The 15991-nt window shown below is 43.7% G+C and overlaps 1 protein-coding gene across 1 annotated transcript in view; it reads left to right on the forward strand.

Annotated features, from left to right (window-relative positions):
* The window catches only part of LOC124555078 (kinesin-like protein KIF12), a 653823-nt gene that overhangs the window by 607632 nt on the left and 30200 nt on the right, over positions 1 to 15991 (forward strand). The window contains exons 16-18 of the mRNA XM_047128907.1: positions 1024 to 1177; positions 8282 to 8364; positions 15061 to 15228. Of these exons, the coding sequence (XP_046984863.1) occupies positions 1024 to 1177; positions 8282 to 8364; positions 15061 to 15228 (405 nt within the window). The remainder of the gene's footprint in view (positions 1 to 1023; positions 1178 to 8281; positions 8365 to 15060; positions 15229 to 15991) is intronic.

Raw genomic sequence — 15991 nt, forward strand, 5'->3', positions numbered from 1 at the left:
CTTTCTTAGACTTTCTGTGATCGTAAAACCCACGGTGTTCGAATGTCACAATTACTCCTTAACCTCGTTTACTACTCTTATAGTTCTCACATTGAGCTAATTAACCGTAAATCTGGATGCCGACATAGATAATATTCCATCCTTTCTTCTGGTGGGCCAGTAGTGTGCCCCTTGCGAAAACAGCATGCTACTGAAATGCAGGAGGATCTGCAATGAATTGACGCATGGTACAGGGAATGGCAATTGAATCTCAATGTAGAGAAGTGTAATGTGCTGTGAATACATAGAAGATCCTTTATCATTTAGCTACAATATAGCAGGTCAGCAACTAGAAGCAGTTAATTCCATAAATTATCTGGGAGTAGGCATTAGGAGTGATTTAAAATGGAATGACCATATAAAATTAATCGTCGGTAAAGCAGATGCCAGACTGAGATGCATTTGAAGAATCCTAAGGAAATGCAGTCCGAAAACAAAGGAAGTAGGTTACAGTACACTTGTTCGCCCACTGCTTGAATACTGCTACCGGTGAGGGATCCGTACCAGATAGGGTTGATAGAAGAGATAGAGAAGATCCAACGGAGACAGCGCGCTTCTTTACAGGATCATTTAGTAATCGCGAAAGCGTTACGGAGATGATAGATAAACTCCAGTGCAAGACTCTGCAAGAGATACGCTCAGTAGTTCGGTACGGGCTTTTGTTGAAGTTTCGAGAACGTACCTTCGCCGAGAAGTCAAGCAGTATATTGCTCCCTCCTACGTATATCTCGCGAAGAGACCATGAGGATAAAATCAGAGAGATTAGAGACCACACAGATGCATACCGACAATCTTTCTTTTCACGAACAATACGAGACTGGAATAGAAGGGAGGACCGATAGAGGTGCTGAAAGTACCCTCCGCCACACACCGTCAGGTGGCTTGCGGAGTATGGATGTAGATGTAGATGTTGTGGAGGTAGTCCGTCACAGCGTTGCTTCAGTTGTCCCTTGTAAACAGCATAGTGTGCGTGTGTGCGTGCAGGGTCTGCTGCCGTTCGCCAATCATCCCCGCGCGGCCGGCCTACTCCGCAGAGATGCTGGCCGCCTCCATCAACGGCAACGGCCCAGAGGCATCAGCGGGCGGTCAGGCCACCGGCTCAGCAGTTTGGTCCAGTCCGACGCCGGAGGCTGCCAAGGTACTGCGCTCTTACATAAGGCCACTTGGAAAAGCACTCACTGTTGAATGATATATCGCTCAAAAACGTTTTGCAACACGCTCATTACTTGCACAATGCTTTTTTTTTATTCCAATTTTCCCCCAACTGCAGGAAATCTCTATCTTTGTAAAAGAGTTAAAGTAGATTAGCACTCTCAGTGTGGTACAGTGGAGCGCAAAGTGTCTCCAGCCTTCAACGAGACATTGCAGCGTGCGTAGACTACTCAGTTTGTCAGAATGCCTCAAAGAGTCATTTCAAGCTTGAATCATACATTCATTGTTACTTTGCGGCACGGATGGTTCTCAGAACGGGATGATGTCCTCCAAATTGGTCTACACCACAGCGAAGTCATTTCAACATTCAGTCGTTACAATACATTGCAGATCTTCCTCACTGCAGTTGCCCACAGCCAACAGACGCGTCTGATGACCACTAGCTACAAATTATGGCTCGTACGTATCTCGGAGAGAATACAACAGATACATTGTTTACAGAACTTTCAAGCAGTAAAATACAGATGTTAATATGAATAAAACTGATGAACATTTAGCTGAGTGAAAGGTACTTGATCCATTATACCTGTATTTACTGAAGCACTTGTAGACTTGCACTATCGGCATCGCAACATGTCTAGTTGCATCTTTGTGGTGCATCTGTTGCTGTTACATATGGCTACTGTGGTTTACGACGCCGATACACGATATCCTCAGCACCTTTGGTGTATGTCGTACCGGCAGGAATTCCTTAAAACCAAAATTCCTTAAAACCAATATCGTTTGCATGCCAAATATCTACAAGGACATCAATAAATACAGCTATAATGGATTAACGAGCTTTCTTTCAGCTATATGTTCATCAGTTTTATTCATTTTAACTTCAGTATTTTACTGCTTGAAAGTTCCGTAAGCTATATACACTACTGACCATTAAAATTGCTACACCACGAAGATGACGTGCTATAGACGTGAAATTTAACCGACAGGAAGAAGATGCTGTGATATGCAAATGATTAGCTTTTCAGAGCATTCATACAAGGTTGGCGCCGATGGCGACACCTACAACGTGCTGACATGAGGAAAGTTTCCAACCGATTTCTCATACACAAACAGCAGTTGACCGGCGTTGCCTGGTGAAACGTTGTTGTAATGCCTCGTGTAAGGAGAAGAAATTCGTACCATTACGTTTCCGACTTTGATAATGGTCGGATTGTAGCCTATCGCGATTGCGGTTTATCGTATCGCGACATTGCTGCTCGCGTTGGTCGAGATCCAATGACTGTTAGCAGAATATGGAATCGGTGGGTTCAGGAGGGTAATACGGAACGCCGTGCTGGATCCCAACGGCCTGGTATCACTAGTAGTGGAGATCACAGGCATCTTATCCGCATGGCTGTAACGGATCGTGCAGCCACGTCTCGATCCCTGAGTCAACAGATGGAGACGTTTGCGAGACAACAACCATCTGCACGAACAGTTCGACGACGTTTGCACCAGCATGGATTATCAGCTCGGAGACCATGGCTGCGGTTACCCTTCACGCTGCATCACAGACAGGAGCACCTGCGATGGTGTACTCAGCGACGAATCTGGATGCACAAATGGCAAAACGTCATTTTTTCGGATGAATCCAGGTTCTGTTTACAGCATCACGATGGTCGAATCAGTGTTTGGCGACATTGCGGTGAACGCACATTGGAAGCGTGTATTCGTCATCGCCATACTAGCGCATCACCCGGCGGGATGGTATGGGGTACCATTGGTTGGTTACACGTCTCGGTCACCTCTTGTTCGCATTGACGGCACTTTGAACAGTGGACGTTGCATTACAGATGTGTTACGACCCGTGACTCTACCCTTCATTCGATCCCTGCGAAACCCTATATTTCAGCAGGATAATGCACGACCGCATGTTGCAGGTCCTGTACGGGCCTTTCTGGATACTTAAAATGTTCGACTGCTGCCCTGGCCAGCACATTCTCCAGATCTCTCACCAATTGAAAACGTCTGGTCAATGGTGCCCTAACCACTGGCTCATCGGAATACGCCAGTCACTACTCTTGATGAACTGTAGCATCGTGTTGAAGCTGCATGGGCAGCTGTACCTGTACACGCCATCCAAGCTCTGTTTGACTCAATGCCCAGGCGTATCAAGGCCGTTATTACGGCCACAGGTGATTGTTCTAGGTACTGATTTCTCAGGATCTATGCACCCAAATTGCGTGAAAATGTAATCACATGTCTGTTCTAGTATAATATATTTGTCCAATGAATACCCGTTTATCATCTGCATTTCATCTTGGTGTAGCAATTTTAATGGCCAGTGGTGTATATGTGTAAGTATTTCACCTGTGGTTGCCCCTGATTTAAAATTATCTGCAGAACGGAATAGAGCTGTGCATTGCCTTTTCTAAGGCAACGAGAACTGGTGCGTCTATGCAGGCAGTGCACAGCCGTCGCTACAGACTCAATTTTGCTTTTAGGAGTCCGTTGTGAATTACAGCAAAACCCGCTTGGATAGCCTTTGGCGAAGAAATTGGGCAATGGAACACCAGAAGAAGAGCCTGGACCACTGGCAGCAGGTTCACTTCACCGAACAGTGCTGTGTTTCACTGACACCTGATAATCCTTATAGAAGGGTGTGAAGGTGGTATGATACTCATACATGGTCAGGCATGCAGATCTACAAGTTCAGCAGGGAAGTGGGTATAGGCCACGTTCCGGATTGGTACCATCTAAGGATACTGGGCAGCTCTCACCGGTCGTGGATAATTTAAGGGCTCATAAGTAATGGGAGTAAGATTTTCCTATGTATGGTCCAGTCCTGACGTCAACGTTTCACTGATGGGTTCATATTTCAAGATGATAATACGCGAGCTCATCATGTCCACATTGTGAACACCTATCTCTAAGAAAGAGGAAGAAACAAATGAATGGAGTGACCTGCGGTACGTACTGTCACAACCCAACAGATTACGCTTGGGACCAGCTGAATATGCAACGCGTCATTGCAGGAACACAACTCCTTTACCGGATAACCTGAGCAGCAACAGGCTAGTGCAGCAACGCCTCGACCACGCTGTGAACGATATTCGAAGGAGATGCCAGCAGGTTACAATGCTTGGTGTGGAGCAACAGCCGGCCGCTGTGGTCGAGCGGTTCTGGGCGCTTCAGTTCGGAACCGCTCTGCTGCTGCGGTCGCAGGTTCGAATCCTGCCTTGGGCATGGATGTGTGTGATGTCCTTAGGTTAGTCAGGTTTAAGTAGTTCTAAGTCTAGGGGACTGATGACCTCAGATGTTAAGTCCCATAGGGCTTAGAGCCATTGTTTTGTGGAGCAACACGACATTGAATGGTACGCAGCATCAGATTTGATTTCACGCACTTTCTAACAGACACCTTTATTTTGATTATTATCTCATTTCTATTTCACAGTACAATTCTTTCTTTCTAGGTTCACAAGGCTTCTTCTCTCATTCCCCACTTCTCTTGAATCTAAGGCCACACAGTTCGCAGGCATGCAAGTGATACAAATTGCTCTTGGGCAGTGTATTTTCCTTATTAAAACCCAGTTTATTTCCCATCCAGCATTGTCTAGTCCAGTGGTTCCCAACAGGTGGTCCGCGGACCCCCAGGGATCCGCGAGCTATGCCAAAGGGTTCGGAAGATGCTATTAGAATAAAAAATATATTAAATATATGTCGTATGATAACAAATTTTTTGTTTTGGCCGCTTCTTGCATGAGCAGAGCTTTAGAGAACGCTGACTTCTGCGTCTAGCGTCTTCCTAGAGCCCACTGACACTACCACACTCTAGCGCAAAACTAGAATTAGATAGAGGCAAATAGTTCTGCTGTATGCCGTGAGACTGCGCGCGCTGCCTCTTTGCAGCTGACAACTGACAGTCACTTTACACAGAAACTCGCATTTCAGACGACAATCGGCCATTTTTTTAAAGGAGTTTGTTATACTAAACACCCAGATTTGAAGACAAAGATTTTGAACAATAATCAAAAATTTAACAAAAACAATGATGGCTAAATTGAAAATGTTTTAAGCTCAATGTTTTTCCAATAATGAATATGTCAATGTGTTTTCTAAGTACCAAAAATAGAAAACGTATAAAAATTCTTAATTTGGATTTTTTAGATACTTGATACTGTGATATGACAAGGTACCAATCATGCTCGATGAGGGGGACCTCGAGAAAATTTTGTTGGGAACCCCTGGTCTAGTCACTTGACTATGACCACTTTCTATTTGTAACGCCAGCAGTGCATATATCATATATTACATGATGCGCTTTATTGAAGTAGATATGTATAGTATCACTTCATATGTGGCACAGATAGGCGAGCAGCACAATCAAGCACCACAATCACACTGATAGGTACACTACACCAGCCGCGCTTTGGCCACACAACAGTCACTCTACATATGGCATCGTTGGTTGACACCACAATCACCCTGCTGCACCGGGAAAGTCATACATTCGTCACACTGTGGTCACCCCATCTGTATCACGGTTAGGTTGGATCCATTTTCACACTGACTGTTACAACGCACAACCCACACATTGGCCATACAACAGTCATCCTACATGTGGCACAGTTGATGGCACTACAATCACTATGATGGTTATATCGCACAGGCCACAGTTTGGTCTCACCCCCGTTACCCTACACTGCACAGATGGTGGGCACCATAATTACACTGACTGCTTCACTGAGAAACTGCATCGTTGTACAGGTTACCCAATGGTCACCATTTATGTGGAACAGTTGGTGGGCACCACAATTACACTCACTGTTACACCACACAGACCACGCTACAGTCACTCTGTATGTAGCACAGTTAGCTGCTCATCAAAATCACATTGACTGTTGCACATTGGCCACACAATGAGCAACCTACATGTGGCACAGTCACGTAAGCATCACAATCACACTGACTGTTACAACACGCTGACCATACATTGGCCACATAGTGATCACCCCATATGTGGCATCGTTAAGTAGGCACACAATCATACTGTCACACTTCACAGACAACACATTTGCAACACAATGGTCACCCTAAGTGTGGCATTGTTAGGTGAGTACTACAATCACACTGACTATTACACCACGCTGGCCTCTCATTGGTCATACAACAGTCACCATTTCTTTTCTTATGGGACGTGAAAGCCCATCGCGCTATGCTTGTGGTGCCCATCTGACTGCTGCATATAACGGCCCAACCTGAGAAATGCGCGCAAGATGAATACTTATCTAGCCTTTATATTAGCAGATGCTGAGACAGCCATACGAGGTGTGGCTAGAAAAAAACCGGACTAGTACTGGTGAAACAATAAAACGAATGCAATAAGGCTGAAAGTCGCGTGGCCTGTCACGTGACTCTCGCTCCGCCTACTGCTCGAGTTTCATCTGCCTCCTGCACTCAGTCTGCCCTTGGCGTCTGTTTTAAGTAGTTGACGTTTTGTCTGTGCGTCGGAAAATGTTGAGTGTACAGAAAGAACAGCGTGTTAACATCAAATTTTGTTTCAAACTAGGAAAATCTGCAAGTGAAACGTTTGTAATGTTACAACAAGCGTACGGCGATGATTGTTTATCGCGAACACAAGTGTTTGAGTGGTTTAAACGATTTAAAGATGGCCGCTAAGACACCAGTGATGACACTCGCACTGGCAGACCATTGTCAGCAAAAACTGATGCAAACATTGAAAAAATCGGTAAACTTGTTCGACAAGATCGCCGTTTAACAGTCAGAGCAGTGTCTGAGTTAACAGGAGTTGACAAGGAAAGTGTTAGGCAGATTCTTCATGAAAGTTTCAACATGAACAAAGTGTGTTCAAAAATGGTTCCAAAGTGTCTCACAATTGAACAGAAGGAACGCCGAAGAATGATTTGTTCTGACATCCTGGAAAACATTGAAAGTGATCCCACCTTCTTACAAAATGTTATTACTTGCGACGAATCGTGGTTTTTTACTTACGATCCCGAAACTAAACGCCAATCGATGCATTGGAAAACTCCTGGTTCTCCACGACAAAGAAAAGCACGAATGTCAAAATCGAAATTCAAGGCAATGATGATTGTTTTTTTTTTTTGACATCAAAGGGATTGTGCACATTGATTGGGTACCAGAGGGACAAACAGTGAATCAGCATTACTACATTAGCGTCCTGGCTACCCTACGTGAGCGAGTACGGAGAAAACGGAACGATTTGTGGAGAAAAAAGTCATGGATCCTTCACCAAGATAATGCCCCAGCTCACAGTGCGTTGTCAGTGAAGACGTTTTTGGCAAAACACAACATTCCCATCTTAGATCATCCATCCTACTCACCTGATTTGGCCCCCTGTGACTTTTTTCTTTTCCCTAAAGTCAAGTCAGCTTTGAAAGGAACTAGATTTGAGACTGTTGAAGCAGTAAAAGAAAAAGCGACGGAAGTAATGTATAGACTTACCGAAAATGATCTGCAGCATTGCTATGAACAGTGGAAAATTCGTATGGAGCGGTGTAGAGACCGAGGAGGAGAGTACATTGAAGTAGATAACATGAAATTGTAAATAATTGTAAATATATGTTTTTTCCAGCATCAGTCCGGTTTTTTTCTAGCCGCACCTCGTACAGTGAACTCAATGGTTCATGAAGACTACCACAACATTTAAACTGTTAACAGTTGCACTAGGTGGAAGTGCCTCTTCCTGCAGGCAAGGCCAGGGTGGAGACGGCAGCGACTGAAGACGAGAGTGGAATCTCCACTGCCTTACTCGGTTACTGCTTTTCCAGTAAAACGGGGTCTAATTTAGAATATTATTTTGCTTTTTCCTCCTCGTGCTTCATGTAACCCACATAGATACATCGCTAAAAGGACTCAGGTCTTGTGAGAGCTTTGATAATAGCCTCGCCATTGATGGTCTAGAGGAAGGAACTGATGACCATGAAGTTTACTCCTTCAACAGCCAACAATCATCATCATTATCATTTACATCATTCCATCTTGATAAAGATGCAAAACTGGTTCAGCTTTCTCTGTTTGAGTGGTTATCGATGCAACTAACAATTTTCTCGAATATTTGTTTCAGAACAACCGAAGATCGGCCAAGCCACCACACAGATTACCAGATTCCATACAGAAAGAACTTGAGCGAAGAAGAATTGGCACCAGGTATGTTATTTGATTAGCGATTTTCCTGTTCTAATGCCATATCTCAGTATGATGTGGAATGTGTGACTGTTTTACAAATTACATAAAGCTTAGACTGCATTCCCAAATAATAACAATTAGGTTGAAGCTGCAGGCTATGTACGGTGCATATGGACTCTACTGAAAACTTTCAGGGGTAGTTCATGAAAGACTGCTGGGTCGTTCAAATTAATGAGCCCGTGGTTTACAATTGATGTGTCAAACAAATGAGGTCTCTGTGGATATGACAGATGGCATTCGATTTCAAAAATGAAGCATTGAAATGCATAGCTACGAGTAGTAGCATAGAAATGGAAAACTTAAATTTATAAAATCAGTTACTCGTATAACGCAGGTAAAATACATACACATCTGTTGTAGTATCGTTCCCTGCCAGTTGTATCACTGACCGCTCTGCCAATGGCGTCCGCCTCGGTTCGTCCTGTAGATGATACCCAAAGACCATTCCATCAAGCTGGCTGTCACAGCATTCATCTCACTCTCTCTCCACTCCCAAACATGCGGGTATCAGTTATGAGGGCAGATTGCAACGCCGCTGGTTTCCATGTGGCTGTGCAGTGCAGCTCTACTTTCGTATCAATGGCTTTATTTTTTTCCTAAGGTGTCGTTTGTTACGATTTCCCGCTAATTTATGGAAACAAGTGTTTTAAAAGAAGTTTGAAATAAAGATTTTATTTTACTTCACTTGCAATTACCCCCTTGGGCATTATCAAGCAATAACACACAAAAATTATAATTAAAGTTGAAAAATGCACTTCGTTTGTTTTCAGCCTTAAATATGAAATCTCTCCACTAAAAAGTGACGGAAGAATTCATAAATACACTGTTGTAGAAAATTAAAGCAATAAAAGGAAATTTTGCAGAGTTGCGTTTATTTTGCCACAAAACAATGTAAACAGCTTAAAGTAAAGTATAAGCAATGTAAGGAATACTGAACACAAATGACTGCAACATGCATAACGATAGACAAAAATATTCTTCGTTTTTTCCAACTTAACGGACTTGCACACACATTCCGACAACTGGTTAATGTGCTCAGAATGGAATGTGTAACGGGCATGCTGTGAAAGATGAGGCAGTAACGCCCATTCTTTCTGCGGAGCAGCTCGCAGTCTTGGACAGTGGTTGGTGGATGCTGACGTGGTGCAAGCCGTCTCCTTAGTGCATTCAAGACATGCTTTATAGGATTCAAACCGGGAGAGCGAGCAGGCTACGCGATGCGTGCGATGTCTTCAGTTTCCAAGAAAACATCAACCACCCGTGCTCTGTGAGATCGAAATTATCGTCCCTCATAACGACATCTGGGCCCACAGTGCCTCGCAACAACCGGAGCTGATGTCCCAAGATCTCGTCACGATACCTGATGGCAGTTCAGCCTTGCCAATTCACCCGTACAATTTCATGAAGAGGGGTTCGAGTGGAAGACACACCAATAGGGATCCCCCTCGATCCTGGTCTCTTTCCACAATGTTTGTGTCCCGAAATCGTGTTCCAAGTTCCCTCCAGACACGAATCCATCGAGAACACTCTCCAGACTAAATCAGGACTCATCTCTAAAAATGACATTGGCCACTGTTCGACCGTCCAGGTGACATGTTGATGACTCTGTACGCTTCCTTCTGTGAAGATGGATCAGAGATAGATATACAGTAAGTCTCTAACAATAAAGGCCACTCTGCCGAAGCCTTCTGCACACCGTTTGCCTCGATATAACACGTCCAGTGCATGCAGGGAGCTCACGTGCCAGTTGCCGTGCAATACTAAGACGGTAATGTCGAGCACTTTCAGCCAAATAACGGCCCTCTCTTCCGAAGTCACAGGTGGTCGGCCCTGCCCTGGTCTTTGGTATACTGTTTCGGTCTCTAAAAACCGCCGCTACATCCGACAAACAACAGATCAATCCACATTAAGCCATCGGGCCAAATCAGTTTTAGACTGCCCTGCTTTCTTTCTTTCTATGGCCCTACGCCGCAGAGAGTCTGGTAGGCGTCTTCTCTGTGCCATACTCCACTGTCTGTGACTGTGTTCACAGCGATTGTGGATGTGGGGCTACCCTGCAAACACTACCTCGTTTCATGGGTGCCCTGACGTCATCATCGGCGTGGTTGCCCGTTGACCAGAATGACACCTCCCGTGCAGAACACGATCGTACGAACATCTGGTTGACAGTTTGATTATACCGTGAATTACACAGAGGTAGGAGAAATAGCGGTTTGTTACTTTAATTTTGGACATCATTGTATACTACAGGCTTACAGCACGTCACTATCTACACAGCATAGTGCAAACAACTTATTATGGGCCCCCTACCAAGAAAAAAGGAGTAGTAGGTATGGGCACAAAACTCACAAATGTGAAATTCCATATACGCTTTACTTTGTACACTGGTACGGCAGAAAATCTCCTATACTCCATCTGATAAAAAGAATACGAACACCTACTATAGTTCATTTCTTTCATCTTGGCGGCTCGCGCATGCCCGCCCAGACGCGAGAGATTGTTGCGTTGCCAAGTTGCAAACGACGCACGCACCAAGAGAAGCAGCGCCATAGTATAGTACAGTTCGCAAACTTACGTTTAGAGGGGAGCGCACAGTTTATGAAGTAAAGCCGCCACGACCGCGTTAACTGTTTCGCTGCTACAGAGACGTGCTCCCCGCATTCCGCGCTGTGCGCGATTTTGTCATCACTGCACTGCTCGCCTGTGCTGACACAACAGTGTTCCGACTGCTTTGACACACTTATCATTCGATTTCTCAAAAACTATTTGGCCCAAAAATTTGATTTTTACACATCTTCTTGACTGATACCTTCCCCCCATAAATGACTTAATTTTATTCCGATGTTCAACGCAGTTACTGTGCAGCATTAAATGTAGTAAACCATTGTACGAAATTTTGAAGAGTTTGCAGAGGTAAAAGTCCATAGCGTATACTTTCCGTATGGTCGATTTTAGTTGCCACAATGTTGAGAATGTAATTTGGACATGGTACCTAAATTTCATATAAAATTTACTGTATAACAATATCGCATTTAATTTAAGTACCAGATAGGTGTCGTATGTAATATTGAGAAATATTCCGTCTTTCGCGACTGTAGTAAAAGTTTTATTTATACCAGAGTCATTTAGATTTTTTCTAAAATGTTCTGATTAAAACAAAATTGGCGAAGTACACAAAACTGAATTGTGGACGCAATAAAACATAGAGAAAACTAAAATATAATGTCAGTGAGGCACAGTGCGCAAAAAATTTGTGTTTGTCACAACGGACGGCAAGTATTTGCCAAAACATAGATCAGTCGACGAAAACATTGAATATGATGCAAAGAATTGCGTCCGACAATCAAGTAACTCGGCAACGTACGAGCCGAAATTCTGCTCTAAATAATACTTTTAATACTGTCGCAAAAGAATATATCTCAATATGAATAGTAAAACAGCGACTGCGGAAGAGAAGATATACAAACAAAGCAGATAACATGAATATTGTATGTTTGCCTTTTCATTGTTTTTAATTGCTGTAAAAAGAAATACTGGAGTACAAAATTAGAAAAACTGAAAACTTATTATGATTATAATGAAGAGACAAAGCACTAGAAAGTTCATAAAATTACACTCAAATGAATAAAATTCATGAAGTAAGACACTTCGATATTGTTATTAAATACAGAAAATATAAAGCACCGAACGAGGTTTGAACTCAGATCCTCTCACTTAGCAACTAAACACTTTTTTTCCCACAAAAACAGTAACAAAAATGGCTACAATGAAATGACATAATTAAGGTGACAGATAATTGCAGTCATAAATTTCAGCATTCAAAGAATGAGTCTTTAGCAGCAGCACAATTTAGCACCTTCACTGTCACCTTCAACTGGTGGCAGATCAGCATGCACATTTTCTTCTTCTGCAGCCTGAGGTTCGTCATCATCATTTCCCATACCCAAATTAATCATTCAGCAAATCCTTGATGTGTGTTCCTTCCAGGGTAAATTACGTGGACAGAAGAGAAGTCCCGAACAGCGACATCGCAAAATATTTCACTGCCTGGTTATTTTTGTCAGTACCAGCCTTCTACACGCATCCATAGGGAGATCAAGATCTTCCTTTACATCAGACACCAGATGTTTGTCGCCATATTCTTGTATCTGCTGTGCTACTGATTTATTTTTCATGTGTGACTTGCAGGTGAGGTTAGGATCGGGAACGCGTCCCAACCCATCCCTCTCTACCAGGAATCCAGTTCCTAACCTATACCCATTCTGTTGAAGACAATTCGAGCATGTTACCATTTTTCTTATCGTGATTCTGATATTTAAGTATTTTCTCGAATTCATTTTCCATATACATCTTGTATTCAATATGTTCATCGCTCCCAATATTGTTAAAAACATAACTTGTATATTTGCCCATTAACCAAATCACTGCGTTATTTTTTGCCTGAGGGTAGTAACCTTCCTCTGGTCTGAAGAAAATGTTAGTCGGTACATTGTTGCTGAAGTTCTTGTTATTTGAGCAATTTTCTCCCTGGTCCACCTCCAGTTGATAGTCCGATCTCTACATGTGTAACGATGAGGCACACTATCAACTAAGCTGCATTTGCTGCAGAGGTTAGTGTCACTTAAACCGATGGCAAAGAGACGCTCATTAGTACTGATGATGTTATTGACTACCTTGTACCACGCTGTTCTCATGTCAGACGAAATAACATCACTACTGATGTTTTCCCAGACCACATTTCATGCTATTCCAGCATATTTAGTTTCTATGTTATTTTTCCTTTCATGTTTCCGTCTTTCAGTTAAAATCGCCTTTGCTGTAACGTTTTTGGAGTTTAAAAACTTTTTGCTGAGATAACTTAGTTCACCTTAACTATCACGCTAACGCATCTTGTCATTTGAGAGAGCTCCTGGAGGACTTTAACATGTCACGCAAAATACGGACAAACACTGTTGGTATGACTATGAATTACTCACGTTTCGTCGAAGTACAATAGGAAGTAAACAATTACCGCTGTACTTTATTGCGAAAACGTTCCTGAGAATGATACAAACACCTTTCCTTGCTATCGCCTGAATTAGGAGGCTTATTGCTTGTTTGGTTTAATTAATTAATAGAATATGAAGCAATTGGTATAAAGAACGTTTTTTCCAAACTTTCTATAAAAGAAAGTCTGCTATCAAGACATTGCTTTTGTTCAATTACTTTATTTATGACTGAACGTTTCTAAAACTGAAGACACTCGTCCGTGCTCTGCACTGCAGTCGAGCTCTGGCAACGTCGTTCTCTGTTCATTGGCTGACTGCGTTTTGTGACGTCAGATGCGCAGAACTAACCTAAACTCGGCCGCCGCCGTAAATGACGCGCACTTTAGTAGATATTAATACGGAGAGCCATGGCAGTAGTGACAATAAAGGGAAAATAAGCAGAAGATATGAACTGAAGTTTGTGTTGGGGAGGGCACTCAACTTAGGTAGTTCGTGCAGCAATGTTAACGGTTGTCCTGTGGTGGTGTAATGGTTAGCATTTCTGCCTAGCAAGCAAAATGACCCGGGTTCGAGTACCTGTCACAGCACACATTTTAATTCATTTCTTCTGCCTCAGTCATTATCGTAGATAATTGTGCTGGCAGTGCATTATCGTAGATAATGAAGAGACTTGGAATGAGATTTTCACTCTGCAGCGGAGTGTGCGCTGATATGAAACTTCCTGGCAGATTAAAACTGTGTGCCCGACCGAGACTCAAACTCGGGACCTTTGCCTTTCGCTGGCAAGTGCTCTACCATCTGAGCTACCGAAGCATGACTCACGCCCGGTCCTCACAGCTTTACTTCTGCCATTATCTCGTCTCCTATCTTCCAAACTTTACAGAAGCTCTCCTGCGAACCTTGCAGAACTAGCACTCCTGAAAGAAAGGATATTTCGGAGACATGGCTTAGCCACAGCCTAGGGGATGTCTCGGTCCGGCACACAGTTTTAATCTACCAGGAAGTTTTAATGAAGAGACTTAAATGTCTTAGGGAAACATTTAACTATAAGATCTATAATACAGATGTGTCCACAATTTCCACACTTCGTCTTTATGACGAGTTGAAGTCTATTAAGGACACTTTCAGCGATGTGTCTGAATGTCTGTGGAGGAATGGCAGGCCATTCTTCCTCAACAGCCGATACCGGAGAAGGTAGCGGTATTTTGAACACTGGTTGGGTTCTGGAGCGAAGCTGATATTCTAACTCATCTCAAAGGTGTTCCGATGGTTTCGGGGGTCGGGGAGGGGGGGGGGGGGGAGGGGGGCGGGAGAGAGTCCGGCAGGACAGCCCATTACTGAAATTTTATTGTCCACGAACCATTACCTGACAGATGCTGCTCTATCACTGGGGCATTGTTATGCCGAAACAAATAATCATTGTCTGCGAAGTGTTCCTCTACGGTACACAGTACAAAATACTGTACATGTGCTCATATCCCTCCACATTTAGTGTTTTCTTAAGCACAATGAGAGGACCACACGCAGACTACGAAAAACGCCCCCTTAGAGTCTTTCAAGTTATGTATAGTGGTTGTAAACCCAACAATAATAAAATAATACGGAAACGAGTGCAAGTGAACTGTGTCACGTTAGCAGCATTGTTAATTGACGGGGCTCATTCCTGCAGCAGTATGACGAACATCGCGGACTCGTTCCGAGAGCGCAGCCACCGGCGGCACAACTCGTGGGAGGAGTCTGGGGGCGGCGGCGGCGGCGGCGCTGGCAGCGCCATGGCCAGCCCCGGGACGCCGGAGGAGCGGCCGGTGGTCACCACGTCACGCACCAGCGCTCTCAGGTGAGGCACTAAGCGGTCCTGCACGGCTCAAGTGGCAGTCCGGCGCTAATCATAGAGCTATTATGGGGAGTCCTGTTTGCTAAGACGACGATATGCGAAGGACAGTCGCGAAGTTTAATTATCATGTAGAAAAAATTAAGGTGTGACTGCGATAATTAGTAATGATTTTATTTCTTCTCTAACAAGGGGAAGGCCTCAGACACAGCCAACCGATTCGGCTCAATTTTGGCAGGTCGCTTGGGTACAACCTAAAACGAAGGACTCCAAGATGTTTTGGTTCAACACCCCCGCAATTTTGAGAAAATCACCCCGAAAGGTTATGACGAGCAATCGACTCAAAATTGGAGGGATCCATAGATAATTGTAAATAGAGCATTTTTCATCATCAGGTATGGGGTCCGCAAATGCAAACTTTTCCAGAAATCGAGGAAAGAGACTTTTACAACTGCCGCTTCTGTACCCACATGGTAAACGCGTTTTGGCGACAGCGCCGATAGCGCAACGGCTAAGGCAACTCGCTGGGAATCGGTAAACCCGGGTTCGATATTTCCTAGAAACATTCATGGTATAATACTTCAGTATCAAGAAAAGTCATTTCGTTCGTCAGCTCCAAAAATCGCTCGACGATAACCGCTCAGATCAATCTGGAACGCCAAGATACAGAACTGCCCGCTTCCAGTAGTGCATTGATAATGCATCTGTCTTGCAACACTTTTACAAACCAGAACACAGCGTCGGTAGTACTGTGACAGGCTTCCAAGTA

This window comes from Schistocerca americana, chromosome 1 (assembly GCF_021461395.2).
Source record: "Schistocerca americana isolate TAMUIC-IGC-003095 chromosome 1, iqSchAmer2.1, whole genome shotgun sequence".
Lineage (NCBI taxonomy): Eukaryota > Metazoa > Arthropoda > Insecta > Orthoptera > Acrididae > Schistocerca > Schistocerca americana.